Source organism: Haliaeetus albicilla, chromosome 10 (genome assembly GCF_947461875.1).
Source record: "Haliaeetus albicilla chromosome 10, bHalAlb1.1, whole genome shotgun sequence".
Taxonomy (NCBI): Eukaryota; Metazoa; Chordata; class Aves; order Accipitriformes; family Accipitridae; genus Haliaeetus; species Haliaeetus albicilla.
Genome location: NC_091492.1, coordinates 21,872,859 through 21,899,624, shown reverse-complemented (window position 1 = coordinate 21,899,624; position 26,766 = coordinate 21,872,859). Strand labels below are relative to the sequence as shown.

At 54.2% G+C, this 26,766-nt stretch overlaps 3 protein-coding genes and 1 non-coding gene across 15 annotated transcripts in view; 1 reads left to right on the top strand and 3 right to left on the bottom strand.

Annotated features, from left to right (window-relative positions):
- SF3B3 (splicing factor 3b subunit 3) overlaps positions 1-2,320 on the bottom strand; it is a 30,221-nt gene extending 27,901 nt beyond the window's left edge. Inside the window, exons 1-3 of one of the 2 annotated variants that reach the window (XM_069793805.1) lie at positions 2,161-2,320; positions 1,284-1,396; positions 522-848 (exon numbers count right to left, since the gene is read on the bottom strand). In XM_069793805.1, coding sequence (XP_069649906.1) covers positions 522-848; positions 1,284-1,353 — 397 coding nt within the window. In that variant the 5' untranslated portion in view covers positions 1,354-1,396; positions 2,161-2,320. The remainder of the gene's footprint in view (positions 1-521; positions 849-1,283; positions 1,397-2,160) is intronic. The other variant, XM_069793806.1, reaches the window with a different exon arrangement.
- LOC138687592 (small nucleolar RNA SNORD111) lies at positions 116-197 on the bottom strand. The gene has a single exon (XR_011326746.1). It is a non-coding gene; the product is annotated as a small nucleolar RNA SNORD111 (small nucleolar RNA).
- A 192-nt stretch (positions 2,321-2,512) lies between the features above and the next one.
- COG4 (component of oligomeric golgi complex 4) lies at positions 2,513-19,113 on the top strand. 4 transcript variants are annotated; one of them, XM_069793817.1, is made up of 20 exons: positions 2,514-2,692; positions 3,265-3,347; positions 4,064-4,178; positions 4,912-5,086; positions 5,693-5,886; positions 6,348-6,453; positions 7,743-7,900; positions 8,463-8,521; positions 9,912-10,045; positions 10,568-10,686; positions 11,082-11,248; positions 11,912-12,077; positions 13,609-13,671; positions 14,152-14,268; positions 15,931-16,023; positions 16,319-16,402; positions 16,721-16,822; positions 17,218-17,346; positions 17,603-17,770; positions 18,990-19,113. In XM_069793817.1, the coding sequence occupies exons 1-19, from the start codon at positions 2,546-2,548 to the stop codon at positions 17,735-17,737; spliced, it is 2,346 nt and encodes a 781-aa protein (XP_069649918.1). In that variant the 5' UTR covers positions 2,514-2,545; the 3' UTR covers positions 17,738-17,770; positions 18,990-19,113. The 4 variants fall into 4 exon arrangements, with proteins under 4 accessions (XP_069649917.1, XP_069649919.1, XP_069649918.1 ...); XM_069793816.1 differs by lacking the exon at positions 18,990-19,113 and having other exon boundaries at positions 2,513-2,692; positions 17,218-17,351; positions 17,608-18,392; XM_069793815.1 differs by lacking the exon at positions 18,990-19,113 and having other exon boundaries at positions 17,603-18,392.
- Positions 19,114-19,178: 65 nt separating this feature from the next.
- FCSK (fucose kinase) lies at positions 19,179-26,595 on the bottom strand. Of its 8 annotated transcripts, none has more exons than XR_011326556.1 (23): positions 26,474-26,573; positions 26,230-26,387; positions 26,089-26,139; positions 25,882-26,007; positions 25,606-25,678; positions 25,220-25,317; positions 24,990-25,070; positions 24,781-24,900; positions 24,439-24,580; positions 24,064-24,191; positions 23,860-23,961; positions 23,257-23,427; positions 23,116-23,183; positions 22,584-22,954; positions 22,119-22,329; positions 21,857-22,023; positions 21,553-21,780; positions 21,255-21,398; positions 20,961-21,080; positions 20,699-20,886; positions 20,441-20,500; positions 19,645-19,868; positions 19,179-19,406 (listed from the first exon to the last, which is right to left on the bottom strand). XR_011326556.1 is itself a non-coding variant. In XM_069793814.1 (23 exons), the coding sequence occupies exons 1-23, from the start codon at positions 26,541-26,543 to the stop codon at positions 19,290-19,292; spliced, it is 3,258 nt and encodes a 1,085-aa protein (XP_069649915.1). In that variant the 5' UTR covers positions 26,544-26,595; the 3' UTR covers positions 19,179-19,289. The 8 variants fall into 8 exon arrangements, 7 of the variants coding, with proteins under 7 accessions (XP_069649915.1, XP_069649908.1, XP_069649909.1 ...); XM_069793814.1 differs by having other exon boundaries at positions 20,401-20,500; positions 26,474-26,595; XM_069793807.1 differs by lacking the exon at positions 24,781-24,900 and having other exon boundaries at positions 20,401-20,500.
- Between the last annotated feature and the right edge of the window lie 171 nt (positions 26,596-26,766).

Sequence of the window (26,766 nt, the reverse complement as noted above, 5' to 3'; positions counted from 1 at the left end):
CACCCAAAGCTGACTTCAGCAAACTGAGAAAGTTCATGTACCAACTAAGACACCTCATGGTAAATCCGATTTAAAAAAAAAATTAAAAAATCACCCAAATGTCCTTCTACCTGTGAAGCCTGATCAGAAATGCATCTAATTGTCTCCATGATACATCTCAGAGAAGAGACATGAATTCATAACATCATTTCAGGCTATGGGAGCTGATTGACTACGCTGTAGCACCAATGCCTGCAATCCCAACTTCTCTCCCGGACATCACACTTCAGGGCCCTGTGCACCGCTAAGCAAGCTGGCCTCTTTCCAAATTGTTTTGGCCCAGCGTTAGAATTAATTTGTGCAATTCCATCCACGTCAAGGAACTATTCTGAATGCCTGCATTCTCCTTACACATCTCATAGCCTAACAAACTGCCTGAGACACACTTCCAATTACACCTGGCAGAAACTTGCTCCAAAATAAATATCTGCAAGACAGGAGGAAAAAAAATAAGGAGAAAACAAGCCGACAGACTGACTTACTGATCATGACAGCACGGCCCTTTGGGTCTACAGCCAAGTACTGGCCTGGAACGATTCTGCGACATCCACTCTTGCCAAAGGTTTCCTGATGAATCTTCTCAAACACGTTCTTTGAGGGCTGGTACTCCAGAATAACAATGCGTCCCGAATCGCTACCCACGACGATATAGTCTTTGGTTCCACCTGTCAGCCTAAAGGCCATGAGGGAGCGAATGACTCCGAACACTTCCACAGTCAGCAGGGTGTGAACCTTCCCTGTGTTGGGATCAGGGCGGAGTAACTCCAGGATCTTGCCCCGGGAAACGACAATTTCTTGTTGTTTGGTTCCTAAAGAAGCCAAAGCACGAAGTTAGCAACAACACAGCAAAACACGCAACTTCAAGAAGCACTATAAGAAAGATGATAAAACTTCCTGACTACTAAATGCCGAAGACTTTTATGATTACTGTGGAGAAATTCAGACCAACTTATTCACCACAGTAGGTGCCACCTTTGCTCGAGCATCTTTTAACAGATCAGGAAAGTGGACAAAATAATAAATTAAACCTATAGCTAATCAAGCCAAACTTCTCTTGATCTTTCCACAAGTTACAACAACTCAAGTAACATGCTCAAGAGCAAACAATAACATACAAGCAAAACACTAATGCTATGCTGAAGCAGATGAGCTTTGACAACCAAACCAACTAAAGGACAAATGCATTTTTTCCTCTACTATCTGAAAGAGCTCAAGCCAAGAAGCATGAAGCAAGGAAAAATTACCTGAGAAATTGCCATGGATAGCATAGCTAATGCCGGTGGCACGCTGCAACGTCAGGTTGTAGAGAAACATGTTGGCAATGGGCTCACTTCACCTTATCGTAGCTCCACTAGGTCTGCAACAAGTAGAGCAAAAATAGATAATTTTCAAAAACAAAGCCTTCCATACAGCACAGAGAGAGAACCGCTGCCCTCCTGTTTGTCTGCATGTATCACTTTACATTAGAAGACTGACTGTCGCCCAGCTGAAGTTATTTGGTATTTATTAATACTACGAGGCAAAAGGCTCTCCCAAACGCAACCAGACTGCCGAGCGACAGCTGAGCTCCTTACTGCCGCATAACTGATCAGGACTTCCAGCTAATTACTCCTCTCGCGGTTTTAGCTGTTCAGAAACCAAAGTTAGGGAATCCCTCTAGAGGTGCACTACGCCGTTACACCTCACTGATCTTGCCGTTTCGTTTACAGCCGAGCAACCCACAACAGCTCAGACCGAGCGCCGGAGTCGATTCCTTTCCCCGGGGCAGAGGCGGGAGGGAACCCCAGCTCCACACAAGCCGCCGCACTCGTTCCGCCGGGTCCTGCAGGCCGCACGCCAGGGGAACCGGCCCTCAGCCACCCCGAGCCTTGCCCAGCCCCCCCCCCCGGGCCCGTCGCCCAGCACCGCCCCGCACCCCGGGCGGACTCCCCACGCCCTGCAGGGAACAAGGCCGCAACCCTCGGGAACCGGCCACGGATCAACGCCCGGTCCGGCCGCGCCCCAGAGGCCAGGCCTCGAGAGCCTGTGGCCGCTTTCCCCGCCAAAATGGCGGCCCGTACCGCGGGTCCCCAGCCGAGGGGCCGCCACTGGGCGGGCGCGGCGCGGCCGGGCCGCCCTTACCGTACTGATGGAAGCGGATGGCGGCGGATGCCGGTCCTGTCTAGGCGGGCGCCCCTCCGGCCCCCTCCGCCATGAGCCCCGCGCCTGCGCGCTACCCTCCCGCGCCTCCTCGAGGGGCTTTCCGCGACGCCCGGCGCGCGCGCACCCTGTGGCGGCAGAGGCTGCCCGAAGCGGCGCCTGAATGATCGCGGGGCCACGGCAGCCGCTTCCCGTACCAAGAACCTCCGAACGCCACCCCCTCAACCGCCTTCTAGCGTAAAGCGCCGAGGGAGCGTAAGCCTCCCGCGCCGCCAGGCGGAACCGAGCGGCCGCAAACGTTCAGGCACCGCCCACGGCAGGCCCGACGGGCCTCACGGCGGTATCGGCCGCGTCACTGCACCCCAAGATGGCGGCGGCCACGGCGCCGGGCCTGAGGGCGCCGGGGGGAGAGGGCGGTGGTTCGGCCGCCTCCGCCCTCTCCATGGAGCGGATTGAGTCGCTCACCGACTTGTCGGACCTGGAGGCCGCCTACAGCCGGCTGTGTGAGGAGGAGGTGTGTGGGGGGGCGGGCCCCGTGAGGCCGCGGGGCTCCCGGCGGCCATCGGCTGCGACGGGGCGGGCTGGGGCGGGCCGGGACGCGGCACCCCGGAGGTGTTGGCTGCTCTAGCCCCCTCCGGCCCGCTGCTGTGGTGACAAGGAGAGCGGGTGCCTCGCTGTCAACGGCTTTCCTAGTCGTCCGGATCCCTTGCAGAGGGATTAAATACGGGCCTGACGTGGGGGGGATGGTGCCGCCTCCGCGGAGCCGGTGTCCCCGAATCGTGAGCAGCCTGCAGTTTCAGGGTCCTCCTGCGTTGAGAGCTCGGCCAGGGGAGGAGTTTGTGGGTTACCTGACTTAAAAGTTGTGTGATGAGGTTTGCATAACTGATGCTTTCAAATCGCAAAAAATATAAAAATTTACAGGATTAAAATGAGAGCTTAGGAAGGATTTATTTGTCGTATAAGCTCTCGGAAGTGCTAACGCCTTCCTAGCTGCGTGTCCTTGACTTGGATGTAGGGTCTGCCCTAAGTCGCTGGCCTGGAGGAGAGCTGAAGTCACACAAGACTTCCTTCGTCCTTTTCTTTCAGAAAGTCGTGCAGGAAGAGCTGGATGCCCTCCTGGAACAGCAAAGCACTATAGAGAACAAGATGGTTGCACTTCATCGCATGGGGTTAGTGATCCCCACCCTCTCCCCTTCTTTGGGCTTCTGCGCACTGTTCAGTACCTCTCTGCTTACTGCATGACATGAAAATTCCCTTGAGTGTTGTGAGGGAAACACATCATTCTGAGAAAATGTCAGACTTTAAATCAGTTTGTGGTAGGGAACAGTAGTTGGATCCTCAGCCCCAGGCGCCCAGTTCTTTTAAGCAGCACTAACAGAGGGAACTGCTGCGCCCTCACATGGACTGACCCGTTCCGGTGTAGGCTGGGCAGTTCTTTGAAGGTCTCACCCCAGAGACTGTCAGTTTTCAGCATGAATGCTTGGATCAGATGTCTTGTGTCAGGCTGTTTACAGGTGTGGACAGATATTGCTGCCTCTTTGTGGTGAGCTTGTGCAGGCAGCCTGGAAATTCATCTGAAGTGGCCTCATGTCTAGTAGAAGCTTGGAGTACAAGTTTACAGACTTCACCTTCCACTTCAGAAGTGGAGAGTATCATAAAGCCTCAGTAGCCTGTCTGGTAGCGAGACAGTTGTTAGTCTGCCTGTGCAGCTTCTTCCAAAGCAGTCTGTTTGATTTTGATGCTTTGCTCCTTTAGGGGGGTCATGAAATGAGAGATACTGTAGCTGACAGGAGCAGTTGGGTTTGGAGGAAGAACCATCCTGCTGTTGCAGACCATCCGACTACTTAATATTTGCATCTCATGTTCAATTTGCTTGTGTTTCCAGCCCTAATTTGCAGCTTATCGAGGGGGATGCCCAGCAGTTGGCAGGGATGATCACATTCACCTGTAACCTGGCTGAGAACGTCAGCAGTAAAGTCCGCCAGCTTGACCTTGCCAAGGTAACTGGACTGAGGGGGTGTTTGGGACTTGTAACCACCAAGCCATATTCCATCTGCTCATATGCTCACAGCCCAATAGAGAAATCTGCTCTTTTCTTTAGTGGGCAGGTGGGCTGGAAACTACTTTGTTCTTTATTTTAGCAGTATCTAGTGTTGCTAGGTAATGGTATCTTGCTGGGCTCCTGGATATTGCAGGGTACAAGAGTAAATAATGCATATGCTATTCCATGTAGCGGCTGGTTCTCCGGCACGCCCTTCTGAATATGGTAAATAAGCTGAGGTTAGTCTTCATTAGCACTCTTGTCAACTACTGCAGCACAGAGCACAGTGGAGATGGTCATTGTCACCCAAGACCAGTCAGGAATCCGGGCTGTTACATTCTTTGTACAGAGATAGGCTAAGAGGCGTCAAGTCCCAGTGCTCAGCACAACTGCTCAAATCAAAACAGATAATGTGCAGTTGTATCTCTGGTCTCTGCCTGTTTGTTTAAGTGGAGTATGGCCTCTGAGTTCAACCTGAGTTTTGACAAATGCTGTTCCTCTTTTGGAGCCATTGATCTTATGACTTTTTAAGTAGTTTGGGGTTTCTGCTTACATAGTTGTTTATTGTGTAGAGAAGTATTGCTTCAGTCTGTTTCTTCCTTTCCTTCCACCCCCCACTGTCTTCTCCTCTTTAATTATCTTTCCCTGGTCCAGCACGCAGCAGGAAGCCTTACTGGTTGCCTTTCTTGCAGAATCGACTCTATCAGGCCATTCAGAGAGCTGATGACATCCTTGACCTGAAGTTCTGCATGGATGGAGTTCAAACAGCCCTGCGAAATGAAGATTATGAACAAGCAGCAGCTCATATCCATCGCTATCTGTCTCTGGACAAATCGGTGATTGAGCTCAGTCGTCAGGGCAAGGAAGGTAAGTACTGTTTGTGAGGAGAAGCTGATAAGTCACCTTTCCAGTAGATAACTAGAGGCTGCATGATTTCCATGGCAGATAGCCTCAGCCCAGTAGACAAAGCAGAAGATCTAATGCTAGCCAAAGATCTTAGTATGTTATAGAGTAAGACAGAAATGAATGTTTTTGATGTGTTACTAGGTTTGAATTATCATTAGTTGAAAGGAGAGTTCCTGACACACAGCTTTAATAATATTTCATGTGCTAACTAGGTGAAGGACAAAATGTTCAGGACAAAAGAAGTGAGGGAGAAGGCTCTGTCAGGGAGAAATGTTGCAGTGTTATGGTGTGCTACCAAGCAGAGCAACTGGAAATGAAGGAGTAAATTGCCTGATCTCTAAAAGAAATGTCCGGGTTGATGTGTTCGCATCCTCCGTGCAAGACCACGACATCAGCTGTGTGTACATCACACATGTACCTATCTTTCTTTGCTCGTAGGGGAATTCCAGTGTGTCTTCTGCTTTACCACCTTAGGGCTGCACAGTGTCCTGGGAAAAAAGGTAGCCCTTGATACAGTACTAACATTGTGCTGTCACTTTTCCCTTTCTTTTCTGTCCTTTTGACCAGGGGGCATAATTGATGCCAACCTGAAGCTCCTGCAGGAAGCAGAGCAGCGCCTAAAGACAATTGTCACAGAGAAATTCGACACAGCTATGAAGCAGGGAGACTTGCCCCAGGTGGAACGGTTCTTCAAGATCTTTCCTCTGCTAGGCTTACATGAAGAGGGGCTGAGCAAGTTCTCGGAGTACCTCTGCAAGCAGGTAACAGGTTCTGTGAAACATATTGTGACCTGTCTGGTCTCCTAGGGGAAAGCAAAACCCAATCTCCGTCAGCAGATGTTGTGGAAAGAGATCTTGGCTCTGGCCTGTTAATCTTAGAAACCAGCACTTGTTCATCTCTCTCCCTGCATTTTGCATCCTGGGATGGGCTTTGTAGTGTCTGCATACAGATCCTGCTGGTTGGCTAGCTTCTCTCTTCCTCTTTGGGCTTGCTTAAAGCTCATACAAGGGAGCCTGGAAAGAGAAGCAAGTTTCTGCCTCTCCTTGATCCTTGAGTTTTCCACAAGAGAGGAGAGGGTCCCTGTTCAAAGCAGGAACGACAGCAATAGCTCTTGCAATAGGAAGGCCAGCAAAAGCTCTGTAGGGCAAGAGACAGAGGACCGCCTTATGGGATGAAGAATATCTTTGAGTATTACCAGCTGACTGGTCCTTTTGTCATGCAGGTGGCCAACAAAGCAGAAGAGAACCTGCAGTTGGTGATGGGGACAGACATGAGTGACCGTCGAGCTGCTGTCATCTTTGCGGACACGCTGACACTCCTCTTCGAAGGTAATCTTCCTTTCCTCTTTGCTGATCGATTGAAAATAGTCCATGATGAGACTGCCCATCAATTTAAATGCATTTAATTTTAGCACCAGGAGATCACAAAATGCCTCCTTCCCCTTTGAGCTATGGGAGTGTCATGCTAGAGGGACGGGGACACAACTAATAGACTTTTTCCCAGCCAGGAGAGGGCATTACAATAAGCAAGCTTTCCTACATACAGCTTGTGCAGGCACAAAGTGGATTTGCAAAGGATTTGTTGGCTTCCTCCAGGAATCAGCTCTTCCTGTTCTCTGCATCCTCAAAACAAATGGGTATTCCCTGAAGGTTTCTTCAGACATGCAGCTCTCCACACAAACAAATTGGATCCCTTAAGACTGAGCAGCTGTTGATGCCTCCAGGCCTGGCTCTTCAAGGAGGACCTCAGGAGATTGAAAGCAGAGAGGGAAGGGAGAGAAGGCAGTATGAAAGCTCTGTGGGAGTGCTGCCAAAGACAGTAATTGAGACCCCATGGTGATTAACCATCTTCTCTATTAAGTCTGCTATAATTCCAGGCTGCACCACTGCCAAGTCACTCTACCAGCCTGGCACCTTTTTTACTATTGAAGGTCCTTAGAGCTGCCAAGGCTTTCTTGGCAGTAGTGCCAAAAGAGGGGGAGCGTTGCTAAGTCTTGGAGTAGAGAGTTTGTGAGAAGAAAGCAATATTGTAGACATAACCTCCTTGGAGGTGAGCTTTTTCTCCAAGGAGGTCTTGCCTTTACTAATGCTTGCTCTCTTGGGCATCTGCGCGACAGATAAGAGCAGAGCTTTCCCTAGGCTGATTTTCCTAGCACTGCTCTTCTCCTGTAACCTGGCAGGTGCTGAAAGCTGAGACTGGGCTTGGGTGGCAGTTATGTCCCCTGTCAGGTTTAGCTCATGCGGCTTTTTCCTGTGGAAACTTTCTGCCTTGTGTGTTGCTGGGTAGGAGGGCAGCTGACACACATCACATGCCAGGAGCTCTCTTTACGAAGAGAGATGGCTTCTACTCCAGGAGATTTGCACTGCAGTCTTCCAATAAACAGCAGAGAGGATGGAAGGCATCATATGCAGAGAGAAGATGCCATGGAACGAAGGCTGGTAATGACAGGCCTTCAGTGAGGCACTAGAGAGTGGCTGGACAGTCTAAACTGTTTATCTGGGGAGTGAATGATCCCTTGTTAGGTCCTGTCTGTGGACCTGTGTAGCTCTGCTCTGGGTCCAGACTGCATGGGAACTCCTGCTTGAGTCTCTCTCTTGTGCTTCCCCTCTCCCTGCAGGGATTGCTCGCATTGTGGAGACCCACCAGCCCATTGTGGAGACCTACTACGGGCCAGGGAGGCTGTACACCCTCATCAAGCACCTGCAAGTGGAGTGCGACCGGCAGGTGGAGAAGGTGGTGGACAAGTTCATCAAAGAGAGGGACTATCACAGGCAGGTAAGGGTCGTGTAATGCTGCCTGACACAGCCAACTGCGGCCTCCATCCAACTCCGTGGGGCTCTGACTGCCATAGAGGTGGCAAAGTTTGACCTTGTGTATCAAGAGAAACCTGGCTTTCTTCCATATTTGCACTGATGGCTGAAGGAGTCCAGCCTGTAGCTATCCCTTCTGTTGCAAAGAAGGATTCATTGGGAGCATGGTAAGTGGACCCTGGGTACAGGATTCCTTGCTCTGCGGGTCTGTAGGGCACTTTCAGTACACCTTACCCACGGTCTTGTTCCTGCTTCTGTGTTAGATGCAGGACTGCTATAACTGTCTCATGGTCACATACCTTGGTGCCTCCATTGGAGTTCCCATGCCACTGCCCTTCCTGGCAGGCTGAGCTCTGTCTTGGAGGAGGTGAAGAGATGTGTTTCTCTTCTCTGGCAGTGCTTTCTGCAAAGCATTCCTATCACCCTCCTTGAGTAAGCACCTCCTTAAGCTATAGCATGAGAAGCAGCTGTTAACTCCAAGTCATCAGCAAAGACTTTGATGACTCTCCCTTTTTTTGTGATTGCAGTTCCAGCAAGTTCAGAATAGCATGATGAGAAGTTCTTCTGCAGAGAAGATTGAACCAAGGTACAAACAAAACCTCTTTTTGCTCTCTAACCTTCCACTCTTGAGCTGTTATTAACACTACTTAGCATTTAGATAACCCTCCCAGTCTTCCAGAGGCTTTGTGGCTACTAAAGCATAAAATCCAATTGTTAGGTGCCTTTCACTGCCCTTTTATAAAGGCAGCTTCTGTGCTGGTGCTTTATTTTGCTTACTCGTTACTTTTGAGCCTTGATTGGCCCTAAACATTGCTGGAGGGCTGGCAATATCACTGCACACGAAGGACTGAAACTTTATAATTGCTTGTGCCCACTACCTTTTGATGGTCAGATTACGGTCCTCGGAGCCCACAAAATGGAGCAGCTCCCTGGACAGATAATTTATGACAGAATCAGGAATAAATCTTTGGGTCTTATTTAACCTGTACTGCTGCTGCAGCAACACTGGAAACATCAGTTTCCTGCTAATGAACTGAAGTGCTTTCCATCTTCCTCCTTTTCTTCTTGAGTTTTTGCATAGCCCTTAAGTAAGGCCATTTGAAAGTGCACCCAGCCCTTCTGGCATTGCATGACTTCTCAACATGCCTTGAAAGAAAACTTAAGTTCCTCAAGCAAGATCTGTCTGTGAGCCTGCATGACTTCAGTGGTAATACAGAGATCCACTTACCATTTGCTCTGAGTAACTGTGCAGGCATCCCAGGTTTTCTGAGCTTTTGCTTTTTAATCTGTAAAATAAAGATAATGGTTCCTTGTCCCACTTGTGTGTTGTGAGGCTCTGAGCAGGATTTGTAAAGTTCTTTTTTGCACGCTAGCGAAAAAGCTGCTGATGTGACAGTCTTTTTTTTCAGTCATCTGTGATCTGAACACTGTGTTCTGCATTGTCACATGCTTTTTTGGTCTCACATTTCCTGAGCTGTTGAGCTTAAACAGATTCTTCATCGTTTTCAGAGAAACATAAATCTGTGCACAAAAGCAGATACATGGAGATGGCAGGAACATATTTCTAACACTGACCACGTAGGGCTCACAGAGTCATAGCAAAACTGTGGTAGGAAAAGGACTGCCAAAGGTCTCTAGTCCAACCTCCCATGCAAAACAGGGCTAATTCTGAAGTTATATCAGGTTGCTTAAAGTCTTGCAGTCCTTGCTGTTGTGATTTTAACGTGGTTGTTCTCACATCAATGAGGAAAAAAGAAGCTTCTCTGTAATGATTTTTTTTCAGGACGTTTTGTTTTTATGTGCATTCTTTGCACGTACCAGTTATTCTGCTGAGCTTTGCCACTCAACAGCACAGATGGAAAGGGACAGTATTGATCTCATAGCAAGAGAACAGAAAACACACTACATAACTGAATGAAATTAGTGTCTCTCCTTTTGTAGGCTTTCTACCTTGATTTTTGCTATGTTCCTTCCAGGGAACTTGACCCTATTTTAACAGAAGTCACTTTGATGAACGCCCGCAGTGAGCTCTACTTGAGGTTCATCAAGAGACGAATAATAGCCGATTTTGAGGTGGGAGACTCCATGGCCTCAGAGGAGGTAAAGCAAGGTAACTCCTTGAATACCAATACTTACAGGCTCTCTGCTCCTTACAGCCAGAAGTAGAGATATATCTGAGTTAGTGGCAGAGCAGTGACACAGGATCTGCAAAGATGCTTTGGGAGCACTCTGTGGAGGAGGATTGTGTAGCCTGGCCTCCCCAAATCTGTTTTCAGCACTGGTTGTTCCCTCTAATAGGGAAACCAACATTAGGAATGACTGCAGAGCACAATAAACAAGGTCCCCAAAGAGAGGGAGGGCCCTTTGGTTGCTGCAGGCACAGATCCTAAAGGTGGAGGCCACAGGGTAAACACGCTCAGGGTTTATGGTATTCCATGGAGCTCTGGAAATCACTTTTGTCACCTGCAAAATTCAGCTCAGCAATTTCAGCTCCACAGTCAAGGCCTGTGATTTATTCCAGGTTGGGCTTTGCAGGTGTGTGTCCATTGGGTGCCCATAGGACAGGCAGCAAGGGGATTAGCTGGAACCTCTGTCTTGGTGCCTGCTGATGGTTCTCTTTTGCATTCTGTAGAGCATCAAAAATACCTGGACAAGCTCCTCAACAACTGTCTGCTGAGCCGCACGATGCAAGAGCTCATTGGCTACTACATCACCATGGAGGAATACTTCATGAGGGAGACTGTCAACAAGGTAGGGCTCAGACTGCTGCTTGCAATAGCCTGCACTCTCTGCTAGCGGCTGAGACCTCTACATGTGCTCTACAGTCCTCTACTGAGCATCCCTAGTGAGGGAGATGAGTACATGGCAGGTCTGCAGTTGTTGGGAAGGTCTTTTGTTTTCCTTGGCCTTGAAAAGCAAGTAGTTGTTTCTGAACTTTGACTCCAAACATACTCCTGAGTATCTTCCAGAGACAGGTCTTCCAGGTCTATGGGCTACTGAAAACTAGGATGAGTGATGCCAGGCCACACATGGTACAGTTCAGCTCAGGGTGAAATGGACAGGCTGGCAGTTTGGTCTTACAGCACTGCTCTGAAAGGGCACCTTTGCTCGCTGAGCTCAGGGCACTGAGGCAGCTTTCTTTGCAGGCTGTTGCCATGGACAGCTATGAGAAGGGCCAGCTCACCTCCAGCATGGTGGATGACGTGTTTTATATAGTGAAGAAGTGCATTGGGCGTGCTCTGTCCAGCTCCAGCATAGACTGTCTCTGTGCCATGATCAACCACTCCACCACCGAGCTGGAGTCTGACTTCAGGTAATGAAAATACACCAGGTTCATTGTAACTCGCCTCCACCTCATGTTCTGCAAACAGTGTTTGCTTGTGTTCTTCACCTTTGAACCTCTGCTTTGTCATGTCCATGGAAGATACTCGTAGGAAGCAGCATCAGGTGTGGCATGGGAAGCTGGAGCTGGGCATACTTTTCTCACAGTAGTGGTGGTCACCTGTAGAACAAACAGAAAAAGGAACCTCATGGCCCCAAATCCTTATGCGACTCAGTCACCATATAGCATTGGAGTGCTATCCTGCTTGGTGGTACACGGTCACCCCTAATTGTTCTCTGGGTTGCCTGTGAGATTGCTTTGTAACTTGAACTTGGGGTGAACCTGCAGAAATTGTCCTGCTCCTGTTTTTTCATCGCAACATGGGAGTGGGGAACCGTGACTGAAGACAGCAGACAGCTGCAGGCAGCATTTTTGGGAAAACTCAGAAACTGGGTGGTTGTAGGTTTTTTTCAGCCTTGTGTCCTTTAGATGCTCTCAGGAGATATTTGCCAGCCCTCTTTTGTCCCTGTTAAGTTCCACTTACCTTGTTCAGGTCACAGCTCAGACAGAGTGCTGTCCCCCATCACAGAGCACAACTCTGCTGTGGCTTGCAGTATTTGCTCCAAGCCCTGATATGTTCTGCTTGCCCCATAGGGAGGTTCTGTACAACAAGCTGAAGCAGGGCTTTCCAGCCACGACCTTCCAGGACTTCCAGAGAGGGGTGACCAGTGCCGTGAACATCATGCACAGCAGCCTGCAGCAGGGCAAGTTCGATACCAAAGGCATTGAAAGCACCGACGAGGCCAAGCAGTCCTTTCTGGTGGGTTTGGTGGCTGTTCTGGTGTAGAATGAGTTGAGGTGAGGGGAAAGACAATGGAGAGCTCTTGGGAACAGGGTTGGTGTGACTATCACATGTTCAGAGAACCTGAAAACCTGTTCAGGCATGGCGAGTGACCTGACTTTGGATGTCTGGTAGGTCGTTCTACCTCACCTCATGTTTGCAGGGTTTCCACACCAGACCTGTGCGAGTATGATCCTGTGACTGCCTCTTAGGCTGCTGCAATGGTGGTTCCCTCCAGGCTGGGAAAGAGTTTGTGCTTTTTTGAGGTGTCCATCAATCCTGTTCTTCACAGGCTCTGCACAAAGGTGGGAGAGCATCTCATCCACACCTTCCTCTAGATGAAAAAGTTTTCTGGCCCACGCTCAGGGCTTCTTCATTCTTGCTTATCGGATCGAAAAGTTTCCATTAGAGCAGTGTTGTCTGCTCTGCTTGGCCTGCAAGATCCTCCTGTTGCCTTCTAACAGCCAGCGCTGCAAATCTCTGCATGCTTGAGCAGGCCAGAACATGGCAGTGAGCATTAGAGACCCCTTGGAGAGCATTTGAAGGGCCATTACTCCTGTCTTTTGCAGCATAACACATCCTTCCCCATGGTGGAATGCTGTATAGACCTTGCATTGTGGAAAAGACCTCACTGGGAGAGCAGCTCTGGATCTGATCTCTCAGCCAGCCCTGCTGTTTGAGCAGACCTGTGGGCAGAGACTCAGAGCACTGGAGAGGGGCTGGCTCACCTTGACTTTTCTCCCTCTCTGTAAGTTGCTGTGAACACCCAGTGCTGAAGAGGCTCCTTGGGACTTTCACTGTACAAGGAGAGAAGGCAACAAAGCGAACGGGAAGGACTGAACTCTTCCATTTCATTAAATTCTTGGTTACAGGTTTCTGCATTTCTTGAAGCAAAGTGCTTAAAATGTCAGTTCTCCCACTGGAATTCCTCATTCACCTGTCAGCTTGCCTCATTTCCTTGTCTGCACAAACCCCAGCCTTATAGTGACGTTTAGTTCAGCTTCAGCAGGTAGGGAACAGTCTGTTCAGTGAAGAACAGATACTCATCTGGCAGGACAGGTGCTGACTCCCCTGCCTAGATACAAATACACTCCTGCCTCCCCTGCTTCTCTGGACATGGTGTATAAACCGTCACTTCCAGCCATTCCTGGTCTGTTGTTCTTCATGACACTGTCACAGAAAGTTAGGGGTACATCCTGTCTTCCACCAGTAACCCATGAGTGGGGCTTTGCTGCAACATAGTGGACAGAATGATGAGGAAAAGGAGTAAACTATCTCAAACTTTGTACTAGCTGCAGGTTCAGCACACATGCTCAGTTACTGAAGTTCAGCTTCATGCAGCTCTGTGAATCTGCAATGCTTTGATCACAGGGTAGCACCTCTGTCCCTCAAGTATTTGCATTTCAGCCTGTACTGTGAGCAGGGCATGGAGTAAACGTATGGACTTGGGGCTGAGACGCTGGGATGTTCCAGTGAATTCTACTTGGGTTTATTTTGTTGTTTTTTCCAGGTGACCTTAAACAATGTGGAAGTCTGCAGTGAAAACATCATGACCCTAAAGAAGACTTTGGAGGTGCAGTCTGGATTCTTTACTGTTTTTTTCTTAATCAGATTTCTAATATCCTCCCTTTGGGGGGTGAGGGGGGTCAAGTAATCTATCTGGACTTCACTATGCCCAAATTCCTGAGGTCTTCCCTCCAGCCTTAGGAAAGCAATTTTGAGCTGGCAGAGCAATCTCCAGCTGATAGTAGCAGCTGGAAATACCAGTTCCTTCAGCTTGACCAACCTGGCACAGGCTGGGAGCCAGTGGAATAACATGTGCATCATTGAGAGGTTGTGGTTCTCTGGTGCTGGGCTATATAGCCTCTGGCTTCCTTTCTTGCTGTCCTCTCCCCAGCTGGAGCCAGCAGCCTCTGCCTTCACAGGGGCGGGAGTCTGGCGCCTATCCTAGCCTGCAAGTGTAATGGTGGGCAGCCAGAGCTCAGCAACGGGAAGGGATAGAAACTGCCCAGGTTATTTATTTGCAACTTGCTTGTGGATCTCTTCCCTGCAGAGTGACTGCAGCAAACTGCTTAGCCAAGGCTTTGGGGGTGAGCAAGCACAGGCCAAGATTGACAGCTGTCTCTCTGACATGGCTGCCGTCTCCAACAAATTTCGTGACCTGCTGCAGGTGGGTGCCTTGCTGAGTTACTGCTGGCCTCCAACACTAGCTGGCCAGTGTCTTCAGGGAGAGCTTAGGCAGGAATCTGAGCTCCCCAAGGTCTGGGCCATGTCTGACTCCAGGACCGCTGGGCAGGGGTGCAGGAGGGAGTAAATCAGTCAGCTTTGAGGCATGGAAACAGATCCAGCCCAGTTGCACAGCTGCACCAGCTGGTGGCTGTGTAAAAAACACTGGAAGCAGCTGCAGAGCCAGGAGGAATGCTGCTCCATTTGTCTTCACTAAGCACAGAGTTGTAGTTGGTTCAGCATTTTCAGGAGAAGAAATATTAATAGCATTTCCATCTCTTCCATTCTCCCTCATGGCGCAGCATGTTGTCAAGTTGTCCAGAGCCTCACTAGGTAACACTGAAGACAGGCTGTTGGTAGAGAAGAGCTGCTCTTCTCTCGGGTTTCTCCTCCTTTCCCAAATGGAAATACTCCCCGGCACAGGGCAGAAGGCTCTCTGGCTAAATCCACTGTCTTGTGTGGCATGCTGGGGCCTGTTGCCCTAAAATTTCACAGTGGTCTTTGGCAGGGAGAGGAACAGGGAGACCTAATACCTCCTGTGGAAAGAAACCAAGCAAAAGAGAGCATTTTGAACCACATTTGCTATCAGCTTTGTACTTTACAGAGGGGCCAGACTATTTTTTGTTTGGCTTTGCAGTTCCCTGCAGCCAGATGCCTTCAGGCTGGTATTGCCAGCGAACCCTCTTGAGGCTTGTGGTCAGTATCGAAACCAAAGAGCTCATCAGTAAGGAGTAAAACTCTCCAGTCTAGCTCTAGTGCAGTATTAAAACTGGCTGCAAAGCAATCAAGAGGCTGAGCAGCAAGCTCCTGCGCTGCCCGAGTCACACGCACATTGAATTTGCCTTGGAAAAGAACAACTGCCAGCAGGGCCTGCTTAGAAATGCCAATTTTAGTTAAAAACTTCCATCATGCCAGGCAGAATCAGTACCTGAATAGTTTCATGCCGGGTGAGCTTTCTTGACATCTTGCTGGGCCAAATGGGGGTAGTTGGCAGGAGAGGGCTTTCGGAGAGCTCTCTAGCATTGAAGCGGACAGAACAGCCTTTGCTGACAACCTGCTGCTCAGGGGAGATGCTGTGTGCTGGGGTTATGATTAATTCAGGGAACTAACTGCAGTTACAGCTTTTATCCTCCTTTTAGCTTCTCCTACTGAGCTAAGCTGCACCAGAGGTGGGAGACATCAGTTGAGTTCAATCATGGTGTCCTCCTGCCTGGTGCTGAGTGGAGAGGCTGGTGTTTGTGTCCTTTCCTACCCTGGTGGGATGTGAAAAGAATGCCTCTCTTCTGCCAGGAAACATCTGTAGCTGTGTGGGCAGGGGTGGGGGAAGCACGAGCCCTTTGGACCTGGCTGCAAGTCAGCACAACAGCAGCTTCTGGGCCAACGTCCTTCCTCCTCCTGTCATCGTGGTGTCCTCAGAGCCCTCCACAAGAAGAGCGTGGGATCTGAGACTTCTGGGTTCAGTTTCCTGTGCAAGGCTGTGGGTCTGTTGCCCCAGCTTGCAGCGATGATGGGAGGCAGCATCAAGACACCCTGGCTGTAAAGATTGTGTGCCGTTGGACAATAGCTGTGGTCAGTCACTCTCCTCTCTTCTGCCTGTCCCCATCAGGAAGGTCTCAATGAGCTGAACAGCACAGCTATCAAACCCCAGGTGAAGCCCTGGATCAACCTATTCCTCTCCATCTCCCACAACATCGAGGAGGTAAGGCTCAGCATTCTCTGCTTCCAGCCGTACTTCTGCACCCTCCATGCTCCACTCAGCAGCACAGTCAGCAACCGCTGTCTCATTCCCCTCAGTTCTCTGCTGTTCCCTCGGCACAGAACACCAGTGAAATAACCAGAACTTGCTCTGTATCCGAGCCTGGAAAGGGACATTTGGCTAGAGAAGAGCTTGAGAAAATGGAAGGGGTGCAGTGCTGCTCCAGGAGGGACCTCCATTCCTGCCCTCTGGGCCATTTGCTGCTGCATAAACAACAGCTTTTGTATTTCAATGTCAGGAGGAGTTCAGCGACTATGAAGCTAATGACCCCTGGGTCCAGCAATTCATTGTCAATCTGGAACAGCAGATGACGGAGTTCAAGGTAAGAGAGGGATGTGGCAGCCTGCCAGGCTTTGGCCAGACCTCCACATGGCATCTCCCAACTCTTCCCCTGCTCAGGGGAATGGCAGACAGAGATGTCCTCCAGTGCCTTGCAGGGCTCTTGGAGACCCAGTCACCCCCTTCAGCAATTCTGAAAGCCTGCTTGCAAGTCCCACATACCTGGATCGCTTCTGTGGTGGTCTCCGCTTGCTGAGCCTGCAAGCGATGGGTCTTTATTTGAAAGCTCTCACAGGGCTTGGGTTTTGCAGAGCTCCACTCAGTTGCTCCTGACAAGATTGACATGGGTTTCTGCTTCCAGGCTGGACTGTCTCCAGTGATTTATGACACCCTCACTGGTCTTATGACCAGTCTCATAGCCATCGAGCTGGAGAAAGTGCTGCTCAAATCCACCTTCAGCAGGGTAAGCAAAACACTGTCCTCTACCCTTCAGTCTGGCTTGACTGCAAACCCTCCATCAGGAGAACCCTCAGTAGAGGGATTGGGCAGGGCAGAGGCAAATGTTGCTCTCAGAGAAGCTCTACCACCGCCGGTGGCCAGCTCAGGGAGACCTTGCATTAGCACACACAGGGAGAAAGTGTATTTTGTGATGGGGCTGGGAAGACCTTGCATCAATAAGGGAGCTGGCTTCTAAGGTGGGTCTAAACATAAGCCCATTTAAGCTGCAATAAATGGTCTAACTGGAACCCTCCTGCTCAGAGACCTCCCCCTGCGCCCCTGTAACTTTTGTTAATTGTGTGTTTGGCACAACCCTTGGGCCTGCTCAGAGAGTTAACAGAGCTCCCTCGGTCCCCACAGCTTGGTGGTCTGCAGTTTGACAAGGAGCTGAGGTCTCTCATAGCCTATCTCACCACAGTCACCACTTGGACTATCCGCGACAAGTTTGCCCGTCTTTCCCAGATGGCCACGATCCTCAATCTGGAAAGGGTGAGCTGCACTTTTGTCTCCTTTTATTGGGGGACTGCAGGAGCCCCAGCTGGACTCTACGTGGATTTACTGGGCTCATCCAGATGTTGTCACATCTATGGGCTATGGAGAAGCTGGAAATGTTGCCCTGTGCCTGATGGGTGTTTGCCTGCAGGGGGTTAGTGGCAGGAAATACCATGACAGCAGCCAGAGTTTGAACTCACCTGTGAGGGCAGTGTGTGCCGAGTTGTCTCCTGCAGCTCTCCTCTTTCTCCAGGTGACAGAGATCCTGGATTACTGGGGCCCAAACTCAGGCCCACTCACCTGGCGCCTTACTCCAGCCGAAGTCCGGCAGGTGCTGGCTCTCCGAATTGACTTCCGCAGCGAGGATATCAAGCGGCTACGCCTGTAGTTGGTTGGTGCTTGGGTCAGCACCGCGCTGGAGGTAACAGCAGGAGGGCTGCAACCCTGGAGCTTGCCCAGGTCCTGGCCTGGGGCTGGCTGGCTGTTAGATGGTGTTGGGATGGGGTGATGTCTGCCCTTCTGCTCATGTTCCTCAGAGCAAAGGGCTTTCATGGGCCCAGGAAGAAGAGCTGCCATCCTTTTGTGGGAGCAGAAACAAGGCAGCAGAGGCATCTCTCACATTGAGAGCAGCATGACAGTTTCTGAAAACACATGCTAGTCTGAGGGACAAGCTTGTGCTACCTCCTGAATCCCTTCATTCCGCTGCCCTGCGAGAGGCCACAGGTCAGGAAATTTGGGGGCTGTTGTGGTGTGGTTCAAATATGGGTCTGCAGAGAGTGCTCTGCCCACGCTGCTGGCTGCAGTGTTCCTTCTGTACCACCAGTTCAAGGCTCAGCTACTGCAGTCTTACAAACCCTGAGACCTGGCTCTCTCCTGGTGGCAATGGGGACCATTCTGTTGAAGGGAAAAGGAGTATTTCCTTGTGTGGAAGGTGCTTGGAAAAATCCCTAGAAAGCCGCTGTAAGAAGTGGGGCTGCGTCCCTGGTGGTTTGCTGTGCCCTGTACAACTACTCTGTAAATAAACCTCACCTGGCTAAACAGCAGCCTCGGGTGGTGTGTGTGTGTCTGTGGGCCTGGAGGGAGCTGGAGAGATGCGGGACAAGAGCTGTCCACAGTTTCTCCTCTTCTACCCTGTGCCACAGCATCAAGAGAATCTTCCTGCCGCAGCTGGCTCCGGTGTTATCATGAGTACAGACACTTCTGAGAGGGAACCTGGTGCCAACCTGCCGCTTGGCGGCTTCTTGCAGCAGCACTCCCCTGCTGTCTCCCGTCAGCCAGGGCTGTGGAGGGCGATGACCAGCCCCTGCACCCAAGTTCTGCCATACCCACCCCTAGAAGAGCTTTGCCCCTCAAATGGCTGGGCCCTTGCTATCCTGCGGGGAAGGAGGAGCCCCGCTAGGGACAGAGGGGCATAAACACATACTGGGAACAAGCTTTTTTTATTCCACAAGGCTGCAGGGACTAAACTCGCTGCAGAAATATTCTCTCAGCATGGGAGAGGGACTTGATCCCACATCTGGGTGCATCCTTGGTGCAGGAGCATTGCATGCCGAACAGACAGCATGGGCCCGTGCTGCTGGAAGAGCATGAAGATTCCTGCTAGAGGCAGCATCACAAATGCTATACTTTTCCCTTTGGAGAACCACGAAAACTGGAGTGAACCCCCAAAATCAGCCTGGAGGCCCTAGCAAACTGTGCTTCCAGCAGGACCGCCCTCCAGGGATGGTTTTGCCTGCCCAGCTCGTCACAGCTTCTCCAGCCCCTGTGGCTACTGGGGCATGTAGCAGCACAAAAAGGCCACATTGAGACCTAAGGCACCTGCTGGAGCTGGCTGAAGGAGCTTTAGAGAAGCAGTGAGGATTTCCCTGCTTTGGAAGGCAGCTGACTGCTCCCTCCCTTGCTCTGCGTATCTGCTGGGAGTGGGTCAGGGCTGAAGGCCTTCACACAGCCATGTCCTCTCCAGGGTGAGCACCGTCCTTCAGATCACATCCCACAACCTCCACAGAGAAACCGCTGGTGTCCACTGCGATGCTGTGGATGCTGAAGTTGCCCAGTCCCTAGAAAAAAACAAACAAACAAAAAACCCAAACAAACAACAAAAAAAACCCAGTTACAGGTTGGGGCAGGAGCCAGCAAGGAACCTGTTCTCACCTCCAAGGTCCTGGGGAAGGCTAAGGGGACAAGCAATCTCATCCCACTCGTAGCAGGGCAAGATGCTTCTAGTGCTTGCGCGATACAAAGCAAGCATCTGGAAGCCACCTGTGACAGTGAGCCACCTGGGAGCTCATATCTCACCTCAGTTTTTGCTAGAATTTGGTGCAAAGCCTCCTTCTGCAGAGGGACTTTGGTTAAGACGTAAAGGAAGCCACCGCCACCAGCCCCAGCCAAGCACTGCCCGTAGACGTAGGGCCGTAGAGCATCCATCATGCGCCTGACGGCCAGTGGCTCGCACCCAGGGGCCATGCATTTCTTCTGCTGCCAGTAGCGGTCCAGACACTTGCCGATGAGCGGCAGGTTACCTGCAGGGGCAAACTATTTGCCTCTATTTCTTGCTCAAGAGGCAGAAACCTGTCCCTGCCTTTCCTGCTCAGCCCAAGATAAATTCCGCCTTCTCATCTACCCAATTCCTCCCAGCTCTGCCTGCCAAGCAAGCAAACCCAGCTGTTATGTTGCTGTTTATTTTTTAATCCTCCATGGGGGAATTTGCTTGCTTTAATGCTCCGGCTTCCCCTCCACAGCATCCCAGCAGCTAAAGGCCAAATGAATCCACCACACAGGTTAGGCATGGCCCCCAGCCCCATCACGGATGGCTCACAGAAAATCAACTAGACTTGGCGTGTCTAACCCCCCTTCCTCAAATCTTCACTCAAGCCTGAATTTTGGGGCATTGCCTCTAACATGCCAGTGGGAAGATCTGAGACTTCTGCAGCTGCAAGAGCCTGCAACCCCCCAGCCTTTTCACCCCTGGGACTGCACAGAGTCTCCCCAAGGAAGTCTGTGTTTCTTCAGTCGTTAAAAGGGTCAGCCTGACCCAGGAAAGGGGGCTCACACCTTGCCTCAAGGCCTGGGCACACTCCTCGGCGTTGCTCACCAGTGCGTCAGCGTTTTGCACGGTGCAGGGCAGCCTGGCATACCAGTTCCTCACCACATCCTGCAAGAGGCCAGAACGACCCTGTCGCCATCCTCCTGGCTCCAGCAGCACCCAGGGAGGTAATGCTGCACCCGCAGCTTTTGGTGCCAGCTCCCGTTGGGGTGGCAAAGCTCTGCACCAGCAAAGGGGACAGGCACCAAAGGCCACAGGGGGAGCAGAGGCCAGAGCCTGCAGCACCCAGGGGCACCCAGGCGTTACCTGGAGCAGGTTGCGGGCCAGGCGAGTCTTCCCCGTGTACACCAGCAGCAAGTGATCGTTGAGGGTCTGGGTAAAACTGTCGGGCACCAGGATCTTCTCCACCTCCACCCTGAGCGGCAGCTGGGCCTTCGACCTCCCGATTTTGATGCCGGGCACGAGCCCACCCACCTGGTCCTGCCAACCACCGCCTGCAGGGCAGAGGGTCCTCAGCCACCATTGCAGCTCCCCTCCCTGTGGGCTGGCTGCTCCCCCCAGCTGCTACCTGTCGTGAGCCTCTGCTCCAGGTGCAGCACAGCATGGATGAGGGACTCGGTGCTGGCAGCCTTCCCGGCCGCCCGGTACAGCGATGCCATCACCGCTCCTGCCAGGATGCTGCTGGTACCTGCAGGGAGCACAGGCGGGGCCAGGGCAGCAAGGCACCACACATGACTGTGACAGCTGGGGCTGGGCTCCCTGCCGTGGGGCAGCAAGGGGGATACTCCATCCCAGTGCTGGCAGCAGAAGGGACTCCCTGGCACCAGCGAGGGACTCCCCAGCCCTTTCCCTGCAGACTTACCAAGGCCAGACCCGTGGGGCAGCTTGGACCAGGTGTGCACCTCAAACCCACCCCCGAAGCTCTCCATCAGCTGGGTCTGCAGGGGTTTCTGCGAGGGGAACTGCACGACCTGAGTGCAGATGAAGGCAGCTTTGAGCAAGGCTCCTGAAAACAAAAAGAAAGCAAAGCTGACGCCCACTGCGCTACCTGCTCCCTCACCCCATCGTGCCCAAAAAGGGCTACCCTGGCACCATGGGGTCAGGACACTAAGGGGTTATCACACGTACAGAGCCAGGCTGTGCAGCTGGTGACACCTCACCTGGCGCATGCGGCTGGCAGTAATCCTGCAAGTGCTCCAGCTCTCGGCACACCAGCTCTGCCACTGCCTCACTCCGTGACGTCCCGCCAAGGCTGACGAGGCGCAGCTCTGGCTCGCTAATGCGCCGCACCCGGGCACCAATGGGCCGGCACCCATCCACCAGCACTGCCACGTCCACCACGGCCCCCCCGTGCTCATACGTGATGGGGGGGGTGTCACTCCAGCCGCCTGCCAAGGCTCACCATCAGCTCCCCAACGTCACAAGGGTGAGACATGGGTCATCTGCCTGGGGGGATGCGCTCACCAGAGAGGTCCAGGCGGGCCGGACACGCCACCTGCACCCAGTGCCCCAAGGGTGGCAGCTCCACCTGCCCCACTGTGACAAACTGGCACGAGGACATCACTGCCTGCCGGATGAGGATTTGCTCTGCCCCCTCGTAATGCCGAGCCGCTCTCACCAGCAGAGCCGGCCTGGGAAGAGAGGGACGCTGAGCCCACCGCCACGGCTCCTTGACTGCGCCGATGCCTGGGATGGGGCCCCTGCTGCTCACCAGCCCCAGCCTCACCTGCTCATCCACTTCTGCCGCTCGGCAGCCAGCTCCCGGACACCGCCAGCAATGTCCCCACTCTCCAGGTGCCCAAAAGCCGAGGCCCACTCCCTGTTAGCAGCGGGCCCGCTCCGCAAGCCCCCTTCCCCTCGTGCCATGCAGCCCAGGACCTCGGCAATGCAGGCGAGCGCCCGTGCTGCAATGCCAGCGTCACCAGCCGTAGAGGCAACTAGAAAATAAAAGGAGGCTGCAAAGCCACAGCCAGGCTGCAGGTCACCCCAAACCAGCCCACTTCTGCGATAAGCCAGCTCCAGGGGAGTGGGACTCGCATGGCTCGCACCCACCCTGGCCTGTCGGACGCCCTGGGGGTGCACCCCCACGGGATCTTGCAATGGGGGGGTGGCATCATTGGAGGGGGTGGGGAGCACCAAACAGCCCTGATTCCCAGAGATGCAAGACACAGCTCTTGTGAGTCTAGCTCACCCTCGTCCAGCGTGCCCAGCACGGCCTCATGGTAGCCCTCGTGGACGGCACTGCGGGCGAGCGGCAGGAGGCTGCTGTCCCGGCGCCCCAGCAGCACCGTCCGCACCTTGCGCTGGCCCTGCAGGAAGAAGAGGGCCCGGCGGGCTCCCAACTCCGCCGCCTTGTCCAGGCAGGGCAGCAGCTCCTGCCAGGACATGCGCCAGGCCGTCCGCCAGCACGCCAGCCGCTTGCCAGCCACTGCCGCCGGGGCCAGCAGCCACAGCACATCGTCCAGCCCCAGTGCTTCGCAGGCGTGCAGCACCGGGAAGAGCCGGGCACTGAGCAGGCAGCGGCTCCTCCGCGGCGTCTCAGCATCCCAAAGGTCCCCTTCCCTGATGGAGGGACAGCCCGTCAGCACCACCCTGGGGCGCAAGGACACCTTCCAGGAGGGGAGCCGGAATGCAAGATGGGTTGGGGTGGCTGTGACACCTCCCAATGCAGCCATCCCCAGGGGACCTGGGTCTCCTGCCCCATCCTGGCACATGGCACCTACCGTATGCCTGTCCGATGGAAAAACTCAGCCCAGGGCATGTTCAGGTAGGTGGCCTCTTCGGCAGGGCTCTGCAGGGAGACGGAGGGGCCAGTTACACCCCAGCTTTGCAGGGAGCCCCGCGCCACCTCGCCGCCCCCATACCTGCCAGTCATCGAGGCGGCCGGTGAGAGTGAACACACGACAGGGCAGGTCACGCAGCCGAACATGGTGGCCCTGCAGGACAATGTCGCGCAGCGGACAGCCCTGCAGGGCTGGCGAGGAGCCTACAGCGAGGCCTGAGAGGAGGCAGCCAGGACCGATCTCCAGGGGACCCTACAGAAGAGGTAACAGGGCACCGAGTGGCATGGCTGGTCCCAGAGCAGCCCCCAAACCAGAGCCAGATCCCAACCTCGGAAGGGGAAAACCACCCTGGGTGACAAGCTGGGGCCAGCAGGAGCCAGGTGCCAGAGGAGCACACTTTGCTTTGTCATGGGGCTACAGGGACATGGACTGCAGAAATTCAGGCCAGGCAATGGCCTCTAGGGCTCACAGCCATGACAGAGCCCCCAAGGAGAGGGACAGCCCAGTAGTAACAGCCTCCTCCCCTTGCCTGGGGAGGGTGACAGCCACCAAGGTCCACAGCACCAGCCGAAAGGGCACCTTGAATCTCACAGACGTGGGTCCCCATCCCAGCCAGGGCCACCTCACCCTCCTGCCCATTCAGTGCACTGAGAACTCAGGGTCACCCCCACCCCAGCCACATACCTGGAGGTGACAATGCTGGATGACACTGCCAGCCGCCAGCCGCACGACTCCTTCCAGCAGGCAGTTGGTGACTGAAGAGCCATCCTCCAGGAGACAGGGCTGCTGCCAGGGGCACAGAGGCACGTGGGACCGGGGTCTGGCCACACAGCCCAGAACAATCCCCAAAAAACATGCGTGAGCAAGGCTGGGCATGAAAGGACATACATCCACGTGGGAATGCGCTGTTTTGCAGAAGCGGAGGTGGCTGGCAGAGCCGGGCAGGAGCGTCAGGCTGCGGATGTGGTCACTTGCAGACGTGGTCATGTAGTCGTAGGACGCGTCGGGAATACAGGCTGCAGAGGGGCAGGAGAGCTGTCAGCATACTGAAGGCAAATGTGGGTGTGCCTGATACTCACATGAGCCACGGGCAGCCAGGCTGAACATCCCCAGTTGAAGAGGTGGGGAGAGAAGATCTGGGGACCCGCAGTTGTGGGGAGAAACAGCCAGATGCCAAGCCCTGACCACGCCATCTCTCCCCACGCAGGCAAAGAGGGCTCAGGGATGGGTCATGTCACATGCACCCACCACAGCATCACTCACCCATGCTAAGAGGGAAGGCACGGAGAGCTGTCCACAGCACGGAGCGGGCGCTCCTTGCACTGGCGTCAGCGCCACCCTTCACAAAATCCTCCTCTGTCATCCCCCTTGCCATGCACAGCACAATGTCAAAGAAAAGGGAGAGCTGGGGAGAGAAGGGACCTGTTGGGTGCAGCCAGGCTGGCTGGTGCAGTCAGGCTGGCCCCCACCCTGCTGCTGGGTGCTCCCCTCCCGCCACCTCTCCCACCCAAATCTGGCAGTGTGTGGGCAAAGAGACACTATAGAGATTCCCAGCAGCAGCACCCATGGGGCAATGGGTCCCATCCCCCGTGGAGGGGCTGTCACCTGGATGGGCGGTGCCCCCGAGTCTAGCCCCATGTAGGTGCAGGCGTCCAGAGGAGGGATGACGTGGGTGGCCAGAAGCTGCTCAGCAGCATCCGAGGAGAAGAAAACCACCCCGCAGACCTGCTAGGGCACAGTGGGGCTGAGGCCACAGCTGTGGTGACACAAGGGATGGGGCTGGCAGGGCCACCGACACCCGAGTCATACCATACCAGTGGGACGGTGCCGTCAGGTCCCGCACACTGCCGGATCTGGGCCTCCGTGCCTTTGTAGATGATGTCACGCACCAGCCCCTGGGAGCGAGACCACCCTGATGAGCTCTTTGGGAAGCCCCAAGCCAAGCAGCCACGGCAGGGCTGGGACCCCAGCACCCAAGGGACCAAAGGAGTGGGGACCCCTGCACCTCCAAGGGATGTCCCTTGAAGGGCGAGCTGCTACCAACCTGCTCATCAGTGAGGTAGACCCCATGGTTCCTGGCATACATCTGGCTCCCGGGCACCGCGATCACTCTGACACCCTGGAAGCCGTCCCAGTCAATCCCTGGGGAGAGGGACAGAGACCAGTGCCCACTGGGGCAGTGAACATACCCACACTGGGCACAACTGCCTGAAAACCAAGCCGACAGCAGAGGCGGTGACAGCAGCATCCGGCCTCGGCCACCTTGCTGGAGGCACAACAGATGCTCCCAACCACACAGGGGTCAGCAATGCCCAAGCATCCGCACCCTCATGGGAGCACAGCGCAGGCTGAGCCAGCTGTGCCACTGCAAGCTCCGACCCCTGTCCCAAGCCAAAGTGGGTGCTGGAGGCAAGGCTGGCACCCACTCACCTGTTGCCGAGGGCACGGTGAGGAGCATGTCAGTGCTGCAGACCCACACACCAGGCGGGGAGCCAACACAGAGCTGTCGAGAGAAGGGCCACATGCCCAGCGATCGCACAGAAGGGGCCCGGACCTTGTGGGGCACCCAGCACCCTTCCTGCCCCGCTAGGAGCCCGCTAAGGGCACCCCAAAGGCTTCAGGGTGAGCCAAACCCACCCCCATGCCAGGGTGCCCAGCATCGCACAGCACAAGCCCAGGGCCCCATCCCACAGGCCACACACAGACCCGGTGCGTCATGGTCCCCAGCAGGCTGTCCAGGTTGCAGACCAGAGCTTCGGCCAGGGCGCCGGGCTCCTCCACGGGCAGGCAGGTGAAGGCCCGGCCGCAGTCATCGAAGGAGAAGTCGCGGCCCTGGCGGGGACAGGGGGGTGTCACAGGGAGGGAGAGGGTGTGATGGAGGGGTCCCAAGCTGGGCTGCCGGTCGGCTCTCACCATGTGCAGAATGAGGATGCGGGCTTCCCTCAGGACGTCGGAGGTCACCACCTGGGAGGGCAGAGCAGGGGACGCTCAGCAGGGAGGGGACGGTCACCCCGCTCCCCCCCCGGCCTCGCCAGCCGGGAGAAAGCCCCTCACCGTGCAGCCCGCCCGGGCGCTGAGGTGCTCGGCCGCCACCAGCAAGGCGTTGAGGGTGGCCCCGCCGCTGCCCAGGCGGGCCCAGGGGTCCTCCACGGCCAGGAGGAGCGGGGGGGGGCGCGGGCCCAGGCCTCCCCTCAGCCGGCGGGCCTCCAGCTCTGCCAAGCGAGAGGCCGGCGGCGCTGAGGGCTGGCACCCCCCGCCCCGCCGAGGGGAGAGGGCGAGCGCCAGCCCCGCCGCTTGCCTCGCTGGAAGGCGGAGACGCAGCCGCCGCGCTGGCAGGTGAGGAGGACGACGCTCCACTCCGCCGCCATGGCCGCGCCCGACCGCCCCGGCGACTCTCCCTCCCGTTCCCTGCGTGGCGGCCGCGGTGCCTGCTGGGAGATGTAGTCCAGCCCCCTCCTGCGTCCCCGCACCCGCTGCGGGAGGCTCGTTGGTGAGGGACTACATCTCCCAGCGTGCACTGCGCAGCCGGACAGGCCCCCGACCGCTTAAAGGCACAGTGCACCCCCGTCCCGGCGTTGTTTCCCCCACGCC

Coding starts and splice junctions, on each gene's coding strand:
- COG4 (XM_069793817.1), top strand. CDS start 2,546: ATGGCGGCGGCCACGGCGCCGGGCCTGAGGGCGCCGGGGGGAGAGGGC. Junction 8,522..9,911: donor GCAGAGAAGATTGAACCAAG/GTACAAACAAAA, acceptor TGTTCCTTCCAG/GGAACTTGACCCTATTTTAA. Junction 10,046..10,567: donor CTCAGAGGAGGTAAAGCAAG/GTAACTCCTTGA, acceptor TGCATTCTGTAG/AGCATCAAAAATACCTGGAC.
- FCSK (XM_069793814.1), bottom strand. CDS start 26,543: ATGGCGGCGGAGTGGAGCGTCGTCCTCCTCACCTGCCAGCGCGGCGGC. Junction 23,184..23,256: donor GCCGCCTCGATGACTGGCAG/GTATGGGGGCGG, acceptor GTCTCCCTGCAG/AGCCCTGCCGAAGAGGCCAC. Junction 21,399..21,552: donor CTGCCAGCCGCATGCGCCAG/GTGAGGTGTCAC, acceptor TTTTGTTTTCAG/GAGCCTTGCTCAAAGCTGCC.